At 38.2% G+C, this 24,174-nt stretch overlaps 1 protein-coding gene across 4 annotated transcripts in view; it reads right to left on the bottom strand.

The window, feature by feature from the left end:
• Positions 1-24,174, bottom strand: part of LOC136857679 (nucleolar pre-ribosomal-associated protein 1) — a 404,999-nt gene that overhangs the window by 38,591 nt on the left and 342,234 nt on the right. For all 4 annotated transcript variants that reach the window (XM_067136526.2, XM_067136527.2, XM_067136525.2 and 1 more), the window contains one exon: positions 13,726-13,938. In XM_067136526.2, coding sequence (XP_066992627.2) covers positions 13,726-13,938 — 213 coding nt within the window. The remainder of the gene's footprint in view (positions 1-13,725; positions 13,939-24,174) is intronic.

The raw sequence follows: 24,174 nt of genomic DNA on the forward strand, positions 1-24,174 counted from the left end.
GCCATCCGTGATTTTAAACCTCCCAAGGACATTAAAGGTATCGCCAGGTTCATTGGTATGGTGAATTTCTTCAGGAAGTTTATTCCTAACTTCGCTAATAGAGCGGCGCCCTTAAACCTTCTTCGTAGGAAAGGCATCAAATTCGAGTGGGGACCTTCTCAACAAGCCGCTTTTGAAGATCTTAAATTAGCTCTCTGTAATGCCCCTGTCCTTGCTATGCCTGATTTCTCAAAGAAATTCATCGTCCAAACGGACGCGTCATCGTCAGCTGTAGCTGCAGTCCTTCTTCAAGAGACTGAACTAGGGAGGCGACCCATCGCCTATGCATCTAGGACTCTATCGGCTCAAGAAGCCAAGTATTCCATCTATGAGCTCGAAGGGTTGGCAGTCTTATTCGCCTTAGAGAAGTTCCGCCTCTATCTGGAGCATGTCAAATTCGACCTGGAGACAGATAATCAAGCCCTAAGCTGGGTCTTAGGTAGGCCGCGTCGTACTGGTCGTATAGCCCGTTGGGCCATCCGTATTTCTGCCTTCCAATTTGATGTCAGGCATATCAGAGGTACCGAAAATGTTGTTGCTGATGGACTCAGCCGTATGTTTCATAACGACGTCGAGACCCACGAACCGGTCGACAGTTCATCACCTGCCGGGCTGAGTGGCTCAGACGGTTGAGGCGCTGGCCTTCTAACCCCAACTTGGCAGGTTCGATCCTGGCTCAGTCCGGTGGTATTTGAAGGTGCTCAAATACGACAGCCTCGTGTCGGTAGATTTACTGGCACGTAAAAGAACTCCTGTGGGACTAAATTCCGGCACCTCGGCGTCTCCGAAGACCGTAAAAGTAGTTAGTGGGACGTAAAGCAAATAACATTATTAGTTCATCACCTTCCGAGTCCATACTATCTGGTGTTAATGCCATCTTAACAGATGCTCCCATGCTTTTTAGGGATATTGAGAAATACCAACGTGAAGATCCGACGCTGGCTCCGATAATGGAAACCCTTTCTTCTGGGGAACATGCTGTCCCTTATGTTCTGAGGAATGGTGTTTTATGTTGCCCTTCGAGGCATGACAAGATGATGAAGGTTGTCGTTCCAGCTGTTCTTGTGCCTATGATCTTCAAGTACTATCATGAGACCCCATTAGGGGGGCATCTTGGAATCTTTAAAACTCGTGAAAAGATTCGTGAAATGTTCATCTGGAAAGGTATGGACGGTGAAATCCGTGAACTAGTAAAGGCTTGTAAATCCTGTTTGATTAGTAAACCAACCATGTCCACCAAGGTAGGCCTTTTGTCTTCGCATCAAGCATCGCGCCCCATGGAACGCCTGTATATTGATTATGTAGGACCCTTCCCCCAGTCGAAGGGAAATGCCAACAAATTCATCTTTGTATGTGTAGATGGTTTTACCAGATTTTCTTGGTTATTTCCGACTAAGCTGGCTACCGCTCAGTCTACCATTACTTGCCTAAATTCTATTTTTGCTTCGTTTGGTCCGTGCCAATATATTGTATCTGATAATGCTAAGGCTTTTACATCTAATTTATTTCGTAAATTCTGTTTTGACTTATCCATCTCTCATGTAACTACTTCTGCGTATTACCCTCAACCATCTCTGGCTGAACGGGTTAATCGTAATCTCAGGTCCGCACTGATTGCCTATCATCATGATGATCATTCCAGGTGGGACACGTCCCTGCATTGGTTAGCTTTTGCTTTGAATTCGGCGGTTCATGAATCACATAAATTCACTCCAGCTTCTTTGATGTTCAAGTTTGTTCCCAACTCGCCGCTCTCTAACCTCTGGTCTCTGAGTGACATTCTACCCGAGACAATAGATCCGGATAATATTAAAGATCTTTGGAAGAAGGCTAAAGCCAATCTTAAGGTATCTCATGAAAAGGTTAGAGAAAAGTATGATCGTGGACGGAGACCCACCACTTTGAAGGTAGGTGACCAGGTGATGGTCAAGAATTTTGTTCCCGCGGGCAAGCTTGCCCCCAGATTTCATGGGCCTTGTATCATTCTCGATTTTCTTACGCCAGTTACGTTGTTAGTAAGCAATCCAGCCACCGAGAGGATATTTAGGGTTCACCTGTCACAGGTGAAACCAGTGTAAATTTTGTGTCAACTTGCTTCATATAATTTGAAAGGAATATGAAGGTTATATTTTTTTTTTGAGTTCAACTTTTAAGGCTTTCTGCCCCTTCTATAATATTTTGTCTTATATGTAAGCCTCTTGTAAAACCTTCCCCGATCCGTTAAACTGCCATTCTGTCCTTGCCTCGGCCATTACCACGCTCCCGTCTCCTGCTTCAATACACACTGTGGCTTGATTTGAGTAAATGCCATGGATATCTGCACGCCGCTGACCCCTCAACCTCCTCACCAAGCCTGTGCCCTAAAAAAAAAAAAAAAAAAAAGATGATGGTCCAACACAATTCTGCCGCCAAGCTTTAATGTTTCAGTGCCCCCGCAGCCGCGCGGCGCCGTGCAGCAACTGGAACAGAGGACGGGCCCCCTCGGCCCCAGCGAGGACGACGTGTGCACGGCGAGCCGGAGCTCTCCTCCCGGCCAAGGCTGATGTGCGGCGCACGACCTGCTACTTGCCCGCAGCCTGTATATGTTCACCGCGGGCGCCGCGTGCTGCAACACCTCTGCTCCCCTCATAGTGCGGGTGAGCGGTATCTCAGGGTACTTGAGGGGTCCGAGCGGCCTCCTTTGGACGCAAGCCGCAACGGCCGGTCTGGCCATCCCACTTCATCACCATCAACTACATGAACAGTTACTATAAGAGATGACTACACTTGGGAATTCAACAACAAATTTGGTGGACATTGCAAAATTTTTCATCACCTTTTAAAAGATTATCCTCAGAATTCTACTTCTACAAGCTTAAAAACTATTCTTCATCTGCAACAACAAAATTTTGAAATTAAATCAAACCAAATTAAGAAAACCTTATAAATTTTTTTGGCAATTAATCTCCATATCTACATCAAAACTTGGACCTTGTTTTCAAACAATTTCATGTGTCACCCCGGGAGGAACTTTTGGGGGGGGGAGGTCTGTACCGGGCGGTACACCTCCACTCCGCTAATTTAAAATGTGCGCCAGTTGAAACTCCTCTGCTGGAGGAAGTCTGAACTTTATCTACGCTATTAATTCTCTACTTTCTCAGAAGATGTCACTACCTGTAAATTTTGGAGTTTTAGAACTGTGTCACTTTTGATGTGTTTTTGTTTCGCTTGAAGTAAGAAGTGTGAACTTTCTCTTCTAGAGGACACTACTGAAGATCTACAATAGTGCAACCTAGTGTGGTGTCAAAGAACTATTTTGTTGGAGAAATTTTTATTTCAAATGTTTGTTTCTTGTTAAATTTCCTTCTGTTATTGTTTAAGTTGGCAATATTTACCCCTTTCTTCCCCTTGTTATGAATGTATCCAATCCCGAATTTCTTCTATTAATTTCTGACCAATCTGGTGTATCTTCCCCCAACTTGAATCTGTTGCGGGGTCCTACCCAATAAAGAGTTTGTGGGAGGGTGTTTTCTTTCCCCTAACGCCTAGAACCTTCCACGAGAGGATATAAACTGCTGATTTTTGGGTCTCTGCGCCACTTCTGTTCCATCTTTCAGTGTGTTAAGTACATAGCAGGGGGCGGGAAGCGCCTCTTTCTTCGGCAGCGGTCAACAACAAGGTAATGGCCGATTAATAACTTCTTTCTTTGCTAGCTCAGCAGTTTAACTTTCGGGGCGGGTTCTAAGCGTTCAACCATGTAACCTTTTCCTAAAATGTAACTACTCTTTTCATATATTCTATTTTAAAACGACATACCGGGATAGAGAGTGCTTAACCCTCTCGAGCTCCCACTCACATCGTCTTGAGGTGAACTTATTTTTCTCTACCAATTCTTCCGTAATGTAATGTAAATTGCTATTAAGTCACCTCTGTAGTATGGGATTAGCCCTTGTATTAACGGCCTAGTGCCAAGTAGGTCTTAAGCAAAGTGTATTAGGAGTGCAAATTCGCCTCCTCTCAAATTGTATTTTAGAGGTCATGTATTAACTTTCTTGTTATTTAACAGACCTCAGTAGGTTGGGTATTTTACCCCTGTGTATACGTCCTTGGAGGACAGCTTAAAAGTGGAGTTTGGAGTGGCCTATGATAGGCTTGGATTTTAAGGGGAAGTTGCCCCTTATTGAAAATTGTGTCTCTGCCTCAAAGAGGCTTTTGGGTGTAATTGGAAGCAAATGTTTCTGGCATGTTTGGGGGTTTTCGGCCCCTTTGTTGTATGGTGTTCATTGTAAGGTTGGGCTCTTTGCTCAAGAATTATGTTTCTGACTTTTGAATCCCCAAATGGGGTACCTATGTAAATGTATTTTTCAATCGTGTTTTGGCTACTAAGTACCTGTTCTATTTGTTGTTACCTAATTTTGCAAAGAAAAATATAACCTTGTTAAATTTTAAAATTAATTTCACTTTAGTAGCTTGAGACCTATTCACCACCCAGCACCTTCTTTCATGCATAACTACCACCAAAACACGGTAACAATTATAATCGGTACGGTAAAACTGAACAAGACGTAAATAACCAGACATTGTACTCTCTATAACTTTTGTTATGTAGTACTTTTCGATATGGCCAATAAGATAGGTAATTAAAAATTAAATTTTTGGCACCTTCTCCTAGACTACCATTTTTAACAGGGTGAACAAAATTATTCCTTACTCTCCAACTTCACATACCGATTTTCATTAAATTCTGTTCACCCCATTTTGTCGTACTTTGGCGCTGATATGGACTTAGCAACAAAAATCCAAATTCATGAATATCTCTGTTATTATAGCCGGTACAGTAAAAATGTATAACACATACATGATAGGAAATTTAATAACTTTAATTATGTAGTATTTATGAATAGGGCCAATAATAACATAAATATTTGAGAATTAAATTTTAGGCCTTCCCCTAAACTACCATTTCACTCAGTGTGAATACAATTATTTATAGCCTAGATTGTAGCAACTTATTCCCCGACTTTATATACTGATTTTTATTACATTCTCTTCAGCCGTTTCCTCGTGATGGGCATACATACATACTGTACATACATACAGACAGACAGAAATTACAGAAAATTGAAACGTACATTTCTCCTTGTTACTGTGGTCATGACTGGTACAGAAATATCATTCTTTTTAAATTCTGAGCAATGTACAGACACTGTTATTTTATTTATATTGACATAAATTAAAATTAGTCAGAACTGTATCCAAATGGCTATTAAAATCTCTAGAAAAGTCACTAGTTGATATCATTGAAATTCTGTCACTTCTTTTTTCCTCCGCTATTCCTCACACCTGTGGGGTCACGGGTGCAAACTGTGTCGCACATATGGATTTGGCCACGTTTTACGACCGGATGCCCTTCCTGACGCCAACCCTACGTGGAGGGATGTAATTACTATTGCGTGTTTCTGTGATGGTTGGTAGTGTAGTGTGTTGTCTAAATATGAATTGAAATTCTGTCACTAAATTACTAAAAAAGAATTCATATCTAGCAACTGGTCTCTAGAATCGACTAGACTGACATGAATGAACACGAACATAGCACGTGACAACGAAAGATTGACAATTGATTTATGCGTTGTGATATACAGGTTTCAATAATCATCACACATTCGTGCACATTTCTCGCATTAATAAATGTCGATATTTCGTTTGAAAGTGGCCAATGAGCAAAAGACTTCCGGCCACTGGCGTAAAAAAAGCTGAAATGGCGGGATTTGAAAACAAATGTTTGAAGGTCACAAAAAAAAAAAAAACTAAAATCGGAAGAAATAATAGAATAAACGGGAGTCAGCAAAATCTGTCGAAAATCGGGAGTCTCCCACCTAAATCGGGAAAGTTGGTAGGTATGATTCATTCATTCATTCATGGAGAGGATAAATGAGTAGGTATGTGATCATACCATATTGACATTAATGTAAGGTAGGAAGAAGCAAGCGAGATCTGTGTCAAAGCCAGACTGGAAAAGTTTGGTCATCTTCAAAAGAATGGACCCACAAAGAACAGCTAGAGTGTGGTCTGAGATCAAAAGATCAAGAGGTTGGACAAGGAAGAGATGTTGTTGTTGATGATGATGATGTTTGTTGTTTCAAGGGGCCTAACAGCTAGGTCATTGGCCCCTAATGGTACGAGATGGAACAAAAGGACATGATAATTAAAATTTTAAAAATATATCCAAACCAAACCCCATGACGCAACAACCCCGAATGGCCTTGGCCTACCAAGCGACCGCTGCTCAGCCTGACGAGAATTTAAAATAGAATGATGATGAAAAATGATTATGAGATTGAAACAATCAGTAGATCTAATTCACAATGCCTTATTTTCTAATAAAAGTATAGGAAAAATAGGTTACAATGGAATAAGACAATGCCTTGAAGTACAGAGATGTATATAATTCAAGTTAGAAGTTACAATAACACATTAAAATTCGCAAACACAAACTACAGGATAAAAGCGTAGCTAACAAAAAATACACTAATACAAAGGACATTAGTATGTACTATAAAAAAGACCACTATCTCTCATAAAAAAGATGACGAGGTCTGCTGACTGTTCGTCATCTCATAGGATGAGGGAAATGGCACTCGGGAGTTGTAGACTACGGCGTAGATTGGTCAGGTCCACGCGCTCTGTAAGGATGTGTACCACAGTTAGGTGACCACTGCAAGTACACATTGGGGGCGTTTACCCTTCAGTAAGTAGGAGTGCGTTACAATGCTCTGGCCAATACGAAGATGACGTAATACCACTGCTTCTCTCCGAGAGGGGTGGCCTGCCATTCCATCTTCCAATGGGACATAACGAGGTGTTTCTGCTGAAAGCGAATGTCACTGGCTGGAACCCTATAAGGCAACGAGGGCAAGGTAACAGCCTCCTTGCCAGCGTTATCAGCTAAGAGGGAAGAGATGGATCGATCCAATTAGAAATGATCTAGCTGGATGAGGTCTGGATTTGCAGCAAGTTATGGAAAAAGACACCTACATGGACAGAAAAAAGTGGAGTGCATTCAAACACTGCACCCAGGAAAATGGAGCTGGTTCAAGATGATGATGATGATGGAACATAGAAGTATTGGCATTTCCCAGGTTCGAACCTGCCCTTCAGCAGCTTCCTTTTCTACTCACAGTGGTTTATGATTTTGCTCGACAGATCGTCATATCAATGTGGTATACTAATCTTGACGTACATTTCCTGGCCTAACGTAAGTGCTTTTTTTAGCTATGATTGTCTTATGTATTCATTAGGGTTTCTATCATTGAATTCTAATTGGTGCTAACAATTCAGTTTGTATTCTTGATCATAAAACCATACATATCGTTGTAATGATTCTCTACGGGAATAGGGACCATATTTTTAGGTTGTCTATAACTACAGTTTGAATGAATCTATAAGGGGCAAACAAATCTGCATAAATAATTTTCTCACAGTCCATTACTGGAAGGCTTTCCTGAACCATGAATAAGATGATGCCAAATATGACTTTCAGCAGTAAATACAGGACAGCACAAGAGACACTGAAGGAATGTACTACTGTACTCCACAGAAAGTTTTGTGTATTATGATTTCAAATGGTATATGTCACACTTCCTCAAATAAATTGACAGTATGCACTGTAAGCCAATGTCTGAGACACATCATGTTCGATAATTGTCCAAAAACCGAACCAAACCCCATGGCATAACAGCCCCGAAGGGCTATGACCTACTAAGCGACCGTTGCTCAGCCCGAAGGCCTGCAGAATATGAGGTGTCATGTAGTCAGCATGACAAATCCTCTAAGCCGTTATTCTTGGCTTCCTAGATTGGGGCCACCATCTCACTGTCAGATAGCTCCTCAATTGTAAACATGTAGACTGAGTAGACCTTGAACCAGCCCTCAGATCCAGGTAAAAGTCCGACCTGGCTGGGAATTGAACCTGGGGCCTCCGGATAAGAGGCAAGCACGCTACCCCTACACCGCGGCGCTGGTTCAATAATTGTCCGATAGGAAGCATTTGCAGTGTCGGTCAGCTTAACAACATCACTTGTAAGGTCGGTGGTGTACAGGTAGCATACGCATGACTGAGGTAAACATGCCAAGAGTACTCATTTCTGTTACTGACTGCATTTGAATCATGACAATGTTGCAAGAAGGATGGTGACAAGCGGATATCGCCACTTGTGTTGGAATGAGTCAGAGCGATGTCTCCAGAATTTGGGTTTAGCCAAAAGGGACGTCAATCCGAAAATCTTGAGGTATTGGTTTGTTTCTTATTTCACAATATTTGAATGATGGTGCATCCCTTTGACTGCTACTACAAAACCTCGTGGTATTTGTTACATTACGGTGACTGTCATCTTTCGTCGTTCTACTCCTTGACTAAACCCTCATAAAAACGAACTACTGCCAACGTAAAATCTGATCGTCAAAACAAGACTAGTTCAATGAAACTACCTAATTTAGCATTTTACTGTTTAAAACCAATAAATTACAGTAGCATGCCTCAAAATTAATACCTGAAGCAGAATTCCAACGTATCCAAGATTTTAATCTTCAGACACCAATACGTTTTAACAAAAATTACGACTCAAATTTTAACATAAGTAGTCAATTTACAATTGTTTTTAATAAACTAGAACTATGAAAAAAAATTAGCCAAATTTTCAACATTATGATGATATTACTGTGTTTTGGATGTCAATGGCTCTAGAATTAACGGATATTCCAATTTTAGTATAGTCATTCATATTGCTAAACAATCAATGTGTTCACAAATTCCCATGTTTATGTATTTTACTACTTAATTTTAGAATTATAATTAAGCACAAATTTGTCAAAGCAAATTAACAATGACAGGTCTTAACTTTGAGATGATTACATAGGCTGAGGATGCTTGAAATCAAGCAAAACATGTCCCCATAAAATAGTATTGTAGCATTATGAATTTCTAATGACATAAAATCAATTGTATTGAAAAGGAGGAATAAAAAAACACAATATTGTAAGCATATTATAGTAAATTTCAATACGGGTCTAAAAATGAGATTAGTTACATGTAAGGCTCACAGTCTTCCACACATTATGCTACTACTCAACAGTACTGTACATCGCACAGGTCATGCAGACCTATGGTGTTTATCACACAATGGCGCTACTCATAGGCAATGCAAACCCATGGTGTTCCTCACCTAGGTGTACTAATCACGGGCGCTGGTATTCCCGTGGTGTTCCTCACGAAGTGTGTACTAATCACAGGCAACGCCCCGACCCATGGTGTTTCTCACAAAGGTACTAATCACGGGTACTGTAAAACACATACTGATTCACCCTCTGTTGTTACTAACCACAAACCTATTGTGTTCTTAACATCAGTGATTTAGTTGGACTGGAATGGGCCGGAACGCTGTTCCGGAAAATATTTTCCCGCTTTAGAATGATGTAACATTTTTACATTCAGTAAAAAAATCTTATAATCTATACATAGCGCTGAAACGTCATGGGTGTACTATAGCGGACTAATATCGAACCTTACGGTTTTATGGTCATAAGATACGGTCGCTTTTACACTCCTGGGCGGTTTTCTGATTCTTTAAGGTTGGCTACACTGCTATTAAATTCGGAGAGCAGGAAGCGAGCAACAACTTTCTTCCACTCGTTATGTTTGTGTGAATCCAACTTTTATTCTATGTCTTGCTCAATGTATTGCTGTGAAGCAGATATTATGGAATCTCTCTGCAGTTAGGAACATCAGTAGCCCCGTAGTACCCTCCAAGTTTTCCAGTGGCTGTGAAAGTGAGTTGTGAGTGTGACCATGAGTTTACTGAAGTGGCTGGGTTCAAAAAAACGTGCTGGGAATGAAGATGAAGAATCAAAGAATACTAAAAAGGTGTGTGATGGCTCAAGTAAAAACGAAACTGAATGGAGTTCCTAGAACATTTGTTTCATTAAAGACGCGAGTATAAAGACAAAGCCTGGGTTAAATGTTGCTGAAACGTGTGATGCAGATTCAAGGGAGAATCTAAGTTATGGTTCTACACCTTCTACCATCGACTGTGAAATTCAAGGACCCAGCTACCGAAAACAAGATTTTCCAGACTGTTGGAACGAGTCTCAGTACCGTTATTTCTTGTCAGAGAACAAGTGGTAATTTGCAGAAAATAAAAATTCAGGCTGCAATATATGTAGAGGAAAGTAAATTAGGATTAGGAGTTTCTAAAGGGGCAGGACTTTAGCTAATGAAAGTATGGGCAGAATGCAAGGTTCATCCCAACAGAAATAATATTAATCAACAACAAACAAGCCTTCGGAAAATAAGATTTGAGCAAAAAAATTCAGAATCTCACAAAAGAGCTGTTACAAAAATCAGAATCTAATTAAAAGATATTTGAAAGCTGCTTGCAAAAAGAAATAGACTCTTCATAGACCTACAGGCTTATGTTGAACTTCAACAATTAAATGGTTTAGATATGGGACAAGTTTTTCATACAAATTTTAGTTGTGCCAATATTATTGAACACATTTCACAGGAAATGGGAAATAAAATAGCAAAATCTATAAAAGAAAAATCAGAGGAGAATCAGTATTATGACTGACGAATCAACAACAGTTAGTGTAAAATCTGTTTTAGTATTATATTTGAGATGTGCTCTTTCAGATAATTCTGAAGTTGTTTCCTTTTTCTGGGACGTGACAGAACTTGAATAAACTACAGCAGACGTTATTACGCGAGATATATTGAAGAATCTTTCTTCATATGGGATGAATGAAAACTTTCTGGCAGAACATTTAGTTGGTCTAGCATGTGATGGGGCCTCTGTAATGTTAGATAGAAAAAATGGAGTTGGAGCACAGTTTTTAAAGTTATTTCGAGATATAGTAATATGGCACGGTTTAAACCATCGCTTGGAATTGGCCATTTCTGATACAAGAAATGAAGTTAGAGGTGTTAACCATTTCCATTCTTTCTTTGACAAATTGTATTCTTTATACAGCATGCCTCCAAAAATTCAAAGGGAACTCAGCATTTGTGCTGCTTCACTGGAACAAAGAGTTAAGAAGATTGGGAAAATATTTACAATAAGATGGGTAGCATCAAGCCAGAGAACTGTAAAAGCTGTCTGGGAAAACTATAGTGCACTAGTAAAACATTTCAGTGAGGCCAAAAATGACCACCAGAAAGACTCCAAAGAAAGGGCAAAATTCCAAGGTCTAGAAAATATGATAACATGTGTAGAATTTCTAGAAAATATTGCAATTATGTATGACGCCCTTGTTGAGTTAGCTGTTATGTCATTAGAGTTGCAGAAAAGAGAGAGAAGTCTGACAGAGGCTCAAAATGCAATCAAGCACACTATAAAAGTGTTTGAATCTATGTGTAACTCAGCTTCTGGAGAATACTACAGAACAGTTCTTAAAGTAGCAGAAAACAAAAAGTTTAGAAACATAGGATTACATGATTCTAAAACAGTTGTAAAAATTGACAGAAAGCAGTTTTCCAGAAGTCTTGTGAACAATTTAAATAACAGGCTTATGGAAAATGTGTCCACTTCATCTCATCTTGGTTCCAGCTCTAGTCAGCAGAGACATGAGAGAATGACAAAAGTTATCAGTGATTCAAAGGTACTATACAAAAATAATTGGCCCTCTACTTCTACTTTGGATATCTGCTATGGTGATGAGAGTGTTGGCAACCTTTGTGACTTTTTCCACATGTCAGACAAGAGGAGGTACATTAATGCTTTTAGAAAGTATGTCGAGACCAAGGAAATTCCAGTGGAGCTGATGCCTTTAATCAAGACTGTACACACCATTCCCATCTCTTCAGCAGAAGCTGAAAGAGCTTTCAGTACCATGAATGAAATCCACACAGAAAAGAGAAATAGGCTGCTGTTGCAACTCCTGCGCATATATTTAACCCACAACCATATGTCAAGTCATGGCTACGAAAGGTGAGACGTTCAGCTGATGAAATAACTTGTCGGACACATGAGGCTGCTGATTTTGACACCCAATACGAGTCTATCTGGAAATTGCCGAATTAATAAGGCGAGTTCCAGTAAATATTTTGTTCCAACTAAATCACTGCCTAATATAGTGGTACTACTCGCAAGTAAAGGCGACCCATGATGTTTCCCGCGTGTTGATACTAATCACAAGTAGTTTCAAGGTTCTAATAATAGTCGCCTCTTATGACAGGCAGGGTGTATTCTTCGTCTGCGTCCCTCACCCACAGGGGGTAGAGAGAGAGAGAGAGAGAGGAAGAAAAAAGAAGGGATCCATCACTTCGAAAAATGAAGTAAATAGACAAAGAAAGGCAAGGGCCACGAAGGGCATGAAAATGAAAGACTTCCGAAGCCTCGAATGCTCTAATACCATTGGGTCGGAAAAGAACAAGAGTTGACCAAGGGAGGTCAGACATGATAGACGAAAGTGAGGAGCCTGGCACAACTAAGTAGAAGCAATGTCAGGACTCAGCTAAGGGCCCCGTGGTCACCAACCCAGGCTCCCATGTTGAGAGCCCCAGGGGCCCTTTTAATCGCCTCTTACGACAGGCAGGGTATACCGTGGGTGCCTTCTAGAATTTGATTTTATTGGAGTATTAAATATTAAGAGAGCGAATTTTTCCTTACATGTGCTACTATGAATGATTTATTACGTATTTACATTTTAGGCATAACCTCAAATTCATCAACCTTCCGTAATTTATTTCTTTTCTGAGATGTTAAATATCCAGGTGTGATATGTCATTTGCTTGTTGTTCATGCCTTGAGGACAGCAAAAATAATGTACTTCGTAATACGTATCATCAATGCTTTTCATCTACATGTTGACATTGGTATCTGGCAAAAGTCTGATATAATCGCAGTGATCTGGTGAGGTAATGACAGTTTCTAGACAACCACATGTGGCTCTTGCCAAGTGCTTGGATAGCCACTTTTCTCCAATCAACGTAAAGACCGTGGATGGATGCATGATGTTCTTTGTTTAAATCAGTTTTGGTTCTCTCGGTGACCACAGAAATGTAGAATTAAAACAATAAATCACAAGAGATATTTATATACCAACAAAACAACTTACGAGAGTTGAAAACATTCACACTGAGACATGAAATACTACGCTCTTCACAGCACACTGACTGAGCGTGATTCTCACAGCAGCAATAGCCAAGTGCCACATAGGGTGTTCTTGCGATATGCAGCTTGCTTAGACTCACGAAGGTGAAAAAAATTCTGCCAGATTGCAGCACCTCTCGGAACATACGGAGAAAGTTTCAAACCTACAGCTTGTTTTGTAATGGAGATAAAAAATAAAAGCTTCCCGCACTTCACATGACACACGCCCATCAGCAGGTTCACTCTGGCCTCATCACCTGAAGCGAGCCCGCTCTAGGGGTTAATACAGATACCAAAGAACAGTAGTTTGCATCATCACTGGAAAGGGCATAGTCGAAGGATCAAAGGAAGGAGGGCACATAGGGAAATGGGTAGACCAAGGAGTTCACAAGAGATAGAAATCAACTGCAGTTTTGCTGTTTTTGCGTAACTGACTGCATGTTGTGTTTCTTTGTGTGTCCCCATAGTGTATAACATATACACAGCAAAATAAAAAGTGCACAAAACCAGAATATGCAAAACTTTTCAGCACTGTAATAATGCAGTTAGTAAGGACATTTACCTGAAGTTTTCGAGCTGCAGGGAAGAAGCAAATAGTATTGTTCACTATAGATGGGTCCAGTAATTCTAGCACTTGGTTTGCCTTTGGTACTCGCCACAGAGCTAATGCTGCTGTTGATCGGATACTGTAATGGCTCACTGCAGCTTCACCCCACAGGTAAGGGCGGTACTGATGTAAGCTTCCAGCCCCTGAGCTTTCACACAGGTGCAATAGCTGGAATAATAATAATAATAATAATAATAATAATAATAATAATAATAATAATAATAATAATAATGCTTTATTTTTTTCTTTTATACCTTTTAGACCCCAAGGAAAAAAACACACACACTCTCTCAAAAAAACTACTACTTTTCATATTGAAAAAGAATGACAAGTTACGGGAATAATACCAAAACACATTTTGTTTACAGAAATTTATGACCTATGGATATACATGTATTACGAGGCTCATAACCACCAATTCATCTCCATAATGCCTTTGTAATAGGTTAATTTTAGCAGTAAATACACAAAATTTTAAATAAATGATACATATTTCTACACTTCTTCAGTTTTAAGCGTGAAACACAACTTTACTTCATTTCATCTGTGGAGTCTGCATGTGAAAATTTCCCATGAGATTTTAAAAGATAGTCTGGCAGCCACATGCTGACATTCTGTTCAGTATTTGGTAACCAAATACCTATCCAGGGCATGACATGGATGAATCAGCTTCACCCTTTTCTCATTTCCTGCCACAGTTCAAACCTGTACCACACATTAGAGTATTCTTTGCTCCATTACAAATGGCTAATATTTCAATAATCACCAAGGAGATAAGTCTTTGGTTGCAAGATATTGATGTGTATCAGTCCCTATTACGGGATGTAAACTGTCCCAGAAATCTGATTTGATCCTGACCTCAATGTAAACCGGCTAATATCCAGGTCTCCACTGATCCGCTATACTGAGATGTTAAATGCAAGCATCTTCAACCCCTTTGCCCAGTGGATGGAAGAAGGGACATCAAAAGCAGATCTTTGACTCTTGATACTTCCTGACAGCATGAAGGATCACAGCTCCTCTGGGGCTGATCTTCACACAACAGGATTCGTTCTGGGCATGGAGTCTTCTACTCACTGTTTAAGAAGAGAAAAATTACCTGTCCCCAGTGTGAGTATGGTGCACCTGCCCAGACAACCTGTCAAATCGTTAGTGGTTTATGAGCTTACTATGGAGATTGGTTAGAATTCATTAATTATTATTTGTTAATTGGTATATGGCTTTTACTGCTGCGAGTGTCTGGGTACATTGGTTTGTCTTTCTATTTGATGACCATGGGTGACCTGCACATCAGAGTATGAGATGATGATAATGAGGTAGGGAGAGGGTGAAAACCTGGTGTCAGCACAGTCTAATCCTTTCTAATAACACCAAGGCATCTACTCAAGGTTTAATGTCCCTATCTGATGGACCATTCACAATCAACAGCGTTTTATGCCCTGCGTATCAGCACTGTGGAGAAGTTTGGACACAGAGAGAGAGAGAGAGAGAGAGAGAGAGAGAGAGAGAAAGAGAGAGAGAGAGAGAGGTTTTACACCCAATTAAGTACCTTCTTAACCTTAAATATCAATCTATATCTATGAAATCAAGAATTAACAATTAATAAAAAATGCATAACAACATTATATGTGAAACCCCTCATAATTATTTAAAATAAATTAAAAATGCATGATGAAATCACATGGTAATTGAAATCATAACAAAAATAATAAAATCAAACTTAAAACACACAGCAGTACACTGGGAAATTATATGAGAACAGGAAGAAAGAATTATCAAAAAATGTTAAAAATGGTAAAGGCAAGCTTTTAATTTCTTATCAAATTTGTTATCTGATTTGGTAAATATATGGACTTTTCCTGCCTGGGAGACCGATTATCTCGGATCGAGTAGGGGTATTTCAGTCGGCTTGATAAAGAATACTGCAATGAATTCGAAATGTCGGCAAACTGTAGGGGTATGTACAGAAAATAACAACACAGTTCAACCCAGAAGAAGTATTAAATAACTCTACACAATGGAAGTTTCATTTCTAAAATACATCAACTTCTTTTGTTACAGTAATATAAAGTGTCATTTTTATTAAAGGTGAATTTGACTGATGTAATGTTTTTGACCTTCAAACATGAAATAATTGATGCTGAAGTGATCTTAGACGAACATGGAATAAAATGTGATTGAACACATTCAAAGACCTAGTACAATTTTTCTTAATATTTGCATAAAAGTTAAAGTCCGTCTGATTTTCAATGAAGGAAATGGAAATATATTCCTCAATAACTGGGTCGATGTGTTGAAAGGACAAAAAAAATTATTAGAAGTTTTATTGTAAAGATAATGTAGGAACTTGTTTTGGTTTGTATGTGGGCTCAAAATTATTGCAGAATATTCCAATATGCTTCTTACTAAGGTAACAAATAATTTATTCAGTACAGAAGGCTAGGTAAAAGGTATCAAATTTCTCATCGAAAATCCTAGCAATTGGTTCGTATCCTTTGTTATTTTATTGATAAGATTGTTGAACTGAACTTCAGCTTCCTATAAAAAATTATACCTAGATCCTTGAACTAGTGATAGGAAGTCTGAGACAGAGTCTCAAGATTTTTCAAGGCACTGTTTCTCTCGCAACAAATTTAGAGAGACCTTGAGAGCGTTGTCCCTGCATTGTGTGGTGAGCAGCATGTCGTAGGCATACAGGTAGGAGGAGCTGAATGTTGTTTGTGCCGAGTACGAGAATAGCCAACCACGGGCCTTCTTCATTCCGTAAATACGTGTCAACAAATGACTAGGTCGTTAATTTCTTTCATTTCTACAGAGGTCTATTTTGACATAGTATAACATAATTATAAAAGAACATTCTAGCATTGTATGCAACGGCAAGTACACGAAGAGTAGGCTAAGTACAGAAACTGACGGTTACCTACCTGAATACTAGAGGCGTGCATTATTCGAACTCGAGACGGGGCATGATGTGCGTAGTTGCATATGCAACCACTATTACGCATGAGTGGAACGTGTACTGTAACATGCCTGAATTTGCTCCAATTCTTTTGACATCATTATCAGACGTTGCATTCAATATCATATGACCACTGCTTGTGTTTACCGGTATTTGGGTGACGAAGGAAATAATTCTTTACAATGTTATAGAGTATACGCGTCATAATTAGGTACTTCGGTATAATATGATGGTGCAATGTGTACTTGTATCTTAACTGTATGCAACAACTTTAAGACAATGTCCAAAATGTAACGTAAGTCGTAGATTTAGGTTATTTTGAAGATATGCCATATAGCACAGCCCGCTGTGTTATTTATTCACAAGAAGTAAAATACATCAGCAAAAATATTTCTGGGATGATCCAACACTTAAAAACACAAGAACAACGCTGAAGGGGAATCATCACAGAGAACACCTCCGGCCCAGTCTGCATCGCAAGAGCTACCCTGTCGACAACAACTGTGAGGTATCCAGAGAGGTGTACATCCTATCCACAGTTATCCACAAATTATTCAGTGTTATTCAGCTAAGATGTCCACCTCAAATAACTCGTGAACCGTTTAAGATACTGACATTCTGTTTTCACTTTCGTTAATGGTATTAAGGGGTTCATAGTTGAGCATGCAGTACTTTTCTATGCTTTTGACAAAATTTATCGGCACAACACGCGTTTTCATATGAGAACTGCTGATGATACATTATCACGCTTACGCTCATAGTTACTGGGATGTTGCATAGATTGCAACACAGGAGAATCTGTCTTGAGAACATTGGCCATCACTACCCTGTTGAAAGAACTGGAACAAACTCAAGATTACACGTTCCACTCATGTATAACGATGGTTGCATATGCAGCAAGGCGCATCTTGCCCCCTCTCATGTTCGAATAATGCACGCCTCTAGTATTCGGATAGACGTACACCCTATCCACAGTTATTCACAAATTATGCAGGGTTATTCAGCTAAGATGTCCAACTCAAATAAGTCATGAACAGTTTAAGATACTGACATTCTGTTTTCACCTTCATTAATGGCTCTCTGGAAGGAATTATTGATGGTGATGATGATGATGATGATGATGATGATGAAGAAGAATTGAACATGCAGTACTTTTCCAGGCTTTTGACAAAATTTATTGGCACACACGTTTCCATATGAGAACGTATTTCACTAAATAACTGTTTATGATATACTATCAAGCTTACACTCATAGTTACTGGAACGTCACACAGATCACAGCACAGGAGAATCGGTCTCGAGATTCTCATGAAAGTCTCAAGATCTGCGATGTCAGCCTACGCTGTCTCGAGTGACAGCGTTGCCCATCACTACCTTAAATGTTTAAATCCTATCCACTTTTACCCCATGCATGATAGGTTGATGTTTCAAACACTTTCCTCTTGGTAAAAGTCATACATTTACATTTTCTAACATTCAAAGATGAATTACTGATATCGCACCAAGAAATGACGTTATCAATGTCCTTTTGTAACTCATCATGGTCTTTGTCGTTGCTAATGTATTTGTAACATTTTAAATCATCTGCAAAACATAAACAGTTAGAGTGGCAAATATTACCTGCTGAATCATTAATTATAATTAAAAACAAAAGAGGTCCAAGATTAGTACCCCAGAAGGACTGATACAATTATCTGAAATTTTGTTGTGGAAAGGAACAAACTACTGTCAGTTTTTAAATTATGAACAAATTAACTGTTTGTTAAGAAGGATGCCGTACTTGCCAGTGACGACTCAGTTAATGTAACTTAAAAAGCTTTTCTGTCTGTCGAACACATAAATTAAATATACATGTATGTTTTAGTATGATATATTTAACTTTTGTGTTAGACAGACTGAAGAGCTTTTAAGTTACAAATTAATTGTAGTAATTGTTCACAAAAACCAAAAACCAAATTTATACATTTTAGTAACTAAAATTCTATAGTCAACTTTATGAAATGCTTTTTTAAAATCCATATAAATAACGTCAGTCCTTCCGTCGTCATTAATATCATACAAATTATGAGTACAGCCCATAAGAATACAATATATCAAGTAAATGATATTATATCAGTCTAGGGACTAGTTTCAGCCACTTAGGCCAGTATTCATAGTCAGCGACTTATTTCTCTAATAAGAATAACTTAACAAAGTAGTACTTACTCGTGAGGTCTACTTAAACGTTTCTCGTATTCATAATCGTTAATCAAGTTCTACTTTGTTAAGCCAGACTTGATAAAGCATTACTTATATGCGAAAAATACTACAAAGTGTTAAAAATGTACCCAAATTTCACCCCATTCAAGCTTTCTAACTCAATCGAATCTTTAAATATGGGAGATACAAGAAAATGTTTTAGGACCAAACAGGTAGGATGATAAAAGGGACGTTTAATGGCGCAAACCATTTGTTGATACAATGAACTGTTTACGAGCAGTAAATCTCAAAATGAAGGTCTGCACTTACAAACGACCCATGTTTATCTGTCTGTCTGTTAGGTCATCAGCCCAGAGGCTGGTTGGATCCTCAAATAGCACCACCAAAGGTTAGGCGCATAAAGAAACCGCAAAAACCAATGGCAGCACCAAAATGAGGCGTACTAGGCAAGACGAGGAGCGAGGTAGTTTGCCATTGCTTTCCTCACTGGGTCAGAAAGTGCTATTGCAGCACGACTGACCCTATGAGCAACACCTTTCATAACACTCAGATGCGCTAATCGTGCTCTGAATGTCAATACTCAGCACCACCCATACCCCAGCAGCTTCCATATTGTCACAGCCATGGATGAGACTGGGACTTCGGTAAAAGCTACACTTTACTCTGGCCTGTGCCAAGGATCCATCAAGAAATGGCAGCAGGCAAATCTGCCATCTATATGTGTAAAAGCAAGTCAGTGTGGAGCGATCTAGAAAGGGTTTGTCTGTCATTATTAAAATACTTTACAAATTGATAGTGACTGTCAGCAGGATGGCGTCTCCTGTTGTAATCAACTTTCCACACATCTACTTTGACTGGCAGTAGGAATGGGGTCCTTCTCCAACTCCTATGTAAATGGCATTAGCAAAGAGGGCCTACCATTGTAACGAAAACTTCCCAAACCGATCGTGACCGGCAGTAGGCAAGGGGGCGTGTCATTACAATTAAACTTCCTAACTCAACTGTGAATTGCAGTAGGCAAGTGAGCCTGCCGTTATCATCACAACTTCACAACTCACACCTTGCACAGGAAAGAATATATGGGGTCCTCATAGGATATGAACTTCATGGTTTGATCCGTATTGAATTGTGACCACATAATAATTATTAAATTAATGCCGTAATGGTCCACCTTTTCAATACTATAATATGCAATATATTTGAATTACATTACTAAACTAGGAACTAGTTTTGGCCTTGGCTGGATATCTTCAGCCTTAATGTAATACATCTAATAACTAAACAAATGTACAAACACACAATTGACATTGAAATCTGGGATGAACTAAAAAAAAAATTTGAAAAATAAATTAGGCTCTAAATTCTTAGCATCTGGAGTATGCTCATCATCCAGACTTTCTTGCATTAATATTGTTAGAACTGTTAGTTCCATCACTGCTAATCATTACAATTTCAATTGGAAAATGGGAACTGGTAAATGTTGATTCTGTAGTCAGATCATCAATTAAAAAATCTAATTGAGTGGTGTTAGCAGTATGCAAGCCACTGGACACCACTGTAAATAACCACCAGCTGATGCAGATAAATAAATTGTTGTTGATAAATAACATTATTGAAATTTAAATAATTGTTGCTTATAACTAATTTAAGCATAGACATGAAATCCTGTATTTCTAATATACTGTACATAGGTTGCTGTCTTGGAGATTTGTATGCTAGGATACATGTTTACAATATCAAATGAGTGGAGAGAATGATTGGATTGAATGTTAAAATTTTTTAATTTATCGATTAATTCTTTAGTATAAGCAAATTATCACAAAAATAATTTATTCTATTATCACCACCTATTCAATACAAGTTCAATACAATGCAATTCTTTAGTGTTTTTGAAGGATTTGTTCAACAAAAAATGATAGTTCCTTCTTAAAAATCTTTGAATGAAATGTGATGCTTTATATAAGGGACTCGGTCTATAGTTAATGGTAGAGCGAATGGGGACGCCGGTTTTGTGTATCTTGGGGAGGGCTTTGCGGGTGGGTAAACCTGGGTTCATATTAATTAATTTAGTTTTTTTCCGATCTGTCAACAGATATGAAGTATTCTTGAGGGTCTGCTTAAGATGATGGTGGATTCTTGGGGTACGGTCCTTCTTTACTGTAGAGAATGAGCTATCTTTAAAAAATTGATTTGTTTTGCTTACATATTTGTTTTTGTCCATTATGACGGTAGGGTTACCTTTACAATAGAGTAAAATAATATATTATTATTGGTCCACCTTTTCAATACAAAATGAAAATTACATAGGGACTAGTTTCGACCTAGTAATAGGTCATCATCAGCCTGAAGTAAATCAAAGCGTAAATATCGAAGAAAACATAAACAATGTAAACACAAGTACAGTCTTTTTAAAGGTACATACCAAGTGGGAAGTTGAGTAGAGATATATTAAAAATAATAACTCTTCCAATTGACGAAGCACTGAGCGGAAGTTACATAAAGTTCGGTGCGCCGTATATTATAAGAGACCACTGTGCACTAAATGATGTAATAAAGAAGAATAGTAGGTTGACTGCTGGCTTCTTCTTAGCTGTTGTATATTCGAAGAAGATTACGTCGTATTTTATAAGGTATTGATAGACGTCAAAATACATGGATGTTGGAAGGCTCTTCAGTTTTTTGGAACAAGGCAATTGTTGCGTGTGGAGGCTTAGGAAACCAGAGAAGCGCTATATTATGTTAAAAAATAGAGAGCCTTAAAAAAGTCCCGTGCGTCGTATAAATTGTGGAAATGGAAATCGAAAAAACTTGGTTCTTAAGCGATAATGTTGTTCATTCAGAGATCAATTGAAAATAAAGAATCGTAACATTGTCTTCTCAAGATGTTTATAAACTAGAATTAATAGACGATGCAACAGCTGCAATTCTTCTTATATCGGACAAACAGGAAGAAGCTTTAAAATACGATACCTTGAACATGTCAATGCCCAAAAACACAATAAATTTTCTGCAGTTGGTCAGCACATGAATGACTGTAATCATAAATTTCCTGACATTAAACAAGATATGACAATTCTCAAAATTATGAATAAAGGACCCCTCCTTAACATAACAGAGAATTGCTTTATAAATTTAGACCAATATTTCAATCCCAATGACATTTCCGAAAAATCAAACATTCTTTTTGACCTGCTAATTCAACTTTTCAGACAATCAAAATCTAATATTAAAGGTCCGATTGTTCATTCTATTTTTAGTACTTTTCTTAATCATTCTTCCATATTCCCACATCCCTCAGCCCCACCTTAAAAAAAAAAAAAAAATCTCATACCTTTATTTTCCTTCCTTCACCTCCTCAAAAATTTCCCTTTGATCCTTACCTACCTCCGTTTCTCTCTTCAGCTAAAAAATATAAAAAAATTCTCAGACCTTTATTTTCCTTCCTTCACCTCCTCAAAAAAATTTGCCTTTGATCCTTACCTACCTCTGTTTCTCTCTTCAGCTAATAAAAAATATATATATATATTCTTCTCCTACCTTCATTTTTCTTCCCTCACCTCCTCAAAATTTCCTTTGATCCTTTCCTACCTCCGTTTCTCTCTTCAGCTCATCACATCACGCTTAAATTTTCCTTTTGACATATTTAAAAAAAAAATCTTACTGTCTTTTATTCAGAATCAAATTTATGGTCCGCATTGAACTGCGAATTTATATCCACCTTTATTTAACTCCATATATGTTATTCCACCTCGTGAAACATCCATCGTCCTTCAAGATTCCAGAAGCATAAGAGCTTTCTCCTAGCATCATACTTCGCATCGTCTATTAATTCTAGTTTATAAACATCTTGAGAAGACAATGTTACGATTCTTTATTTTCAATTGATCTCTGAATGTACAACATTATCGCTTAAGAACCAAGTTTTTTCGATTTCCATTTCCACAATTTATACGACGCACGGGACTTTTTTAAGGATCTCTATTTTTTAACATAATATAGCGCTTCTCTGGTTTCCTAAGCCTCCACACGCAACAATTGCCTTGTTCCAAAAAACTGAAGAGCCTTCCAACATCCATGTATTTTGACGTCTATCAATACCTTATAAAATACGACGTAATCTTCTTCGAATATACAACAGCTAAGAAGAAGCCAGCAGTCAACCTACTATTCTTCTTTATTACATCATTTAGTGCACAGTGGTCTTTTATAATATACGGCGCACCGAACTTTACATAACTTCCGCTCAGTGCTTCGTCAATTGGAAGAGTTATTATTTTTAATATATCTCTACTCAACTTCCCACTTGGTATGTACCTTTAAAAAGACTGTACTTGTGTTTACATTGTTTATGTTTTCTTCGATATTTACGCTTTAATTTACTTCAGGCTGATGATGACCTATTACTAGGTCGAAACTAGTCCCTATGTAATTTTCATTTTGTATTGAAAAGGTGGACCAATAATAATATATTATTTTACTCTATTGTAATCACAGTTCAATACGGATCTATCATTATGAAACTTATTTCTTTTAATTAGTGTTACCTTTATCTGCTTTCCTGCTTATAAGATTATTATCACTGATTTTCGTTTTGAGAGCATGTACTTTCTTTTGTATGAGAATCAAATACTTGTAGCTATTGTTGCCATGAGTAGTAAGGGGTGAATTACGGGAGTTAATATTGCTTTTTGGATTAAGAATGGAGTTTAATATTCTTTTTACTTCAATTCTTACTTCATCTTGTTTATCTGCTGGCAATTTGCTAATAGCTAATTCTGCTTCTACTGTTGTAGTGATGGCTGTGTGGAGAGTGTTAAAATTAGGCCTGGCTAAAATAGAACTTTCGTCTTCATTCAATGGTACCTTGGACAAATTTATGATTGGAGGGTGAAATTGATTGGGCATGTTAGGCCTAGTGTTTTTTTTTTTTTTTTGTTTCTTTAGCATAGTTATTGTTGAGTTTAGAGTTCATTAATGTATGCAGCTTTTTCTCCAGGGTTTGTTGTTTCTTTGATAATAATACAAATAATCTATTTTCAACTTGGGCTTGAAATGGATTCCAGTGAACATCCGAAAGTAAACTTGTAGTTTCGATATGAGTCTCATATAATCTATGGTTAAAAGAGGACTTTTCTTGAACAAAAATTTGATCTCTCTCAGCCAAATCTTATTTATTCTAGTTTGGGTTTTAGTAATTTGAAAAGAAGAACGATGATTCTTAAACTTCCTTTTAACAAAGTTGGGTG

Source organism: Anabrus simplex, chromosome 1 (assembly GCF_040414725.1).
Source record: "Anabrus simplex isolate iqAnaSimp1 chromosome 1, ASM4041472v1, whole genome shotgun sequence".
Lineage (NCBI taxonomy): Eukaryota > Metazoa > Arthropoda > Insecta > Orthoptera > Tettigoniidae > Anabrus > Anabrus simplex.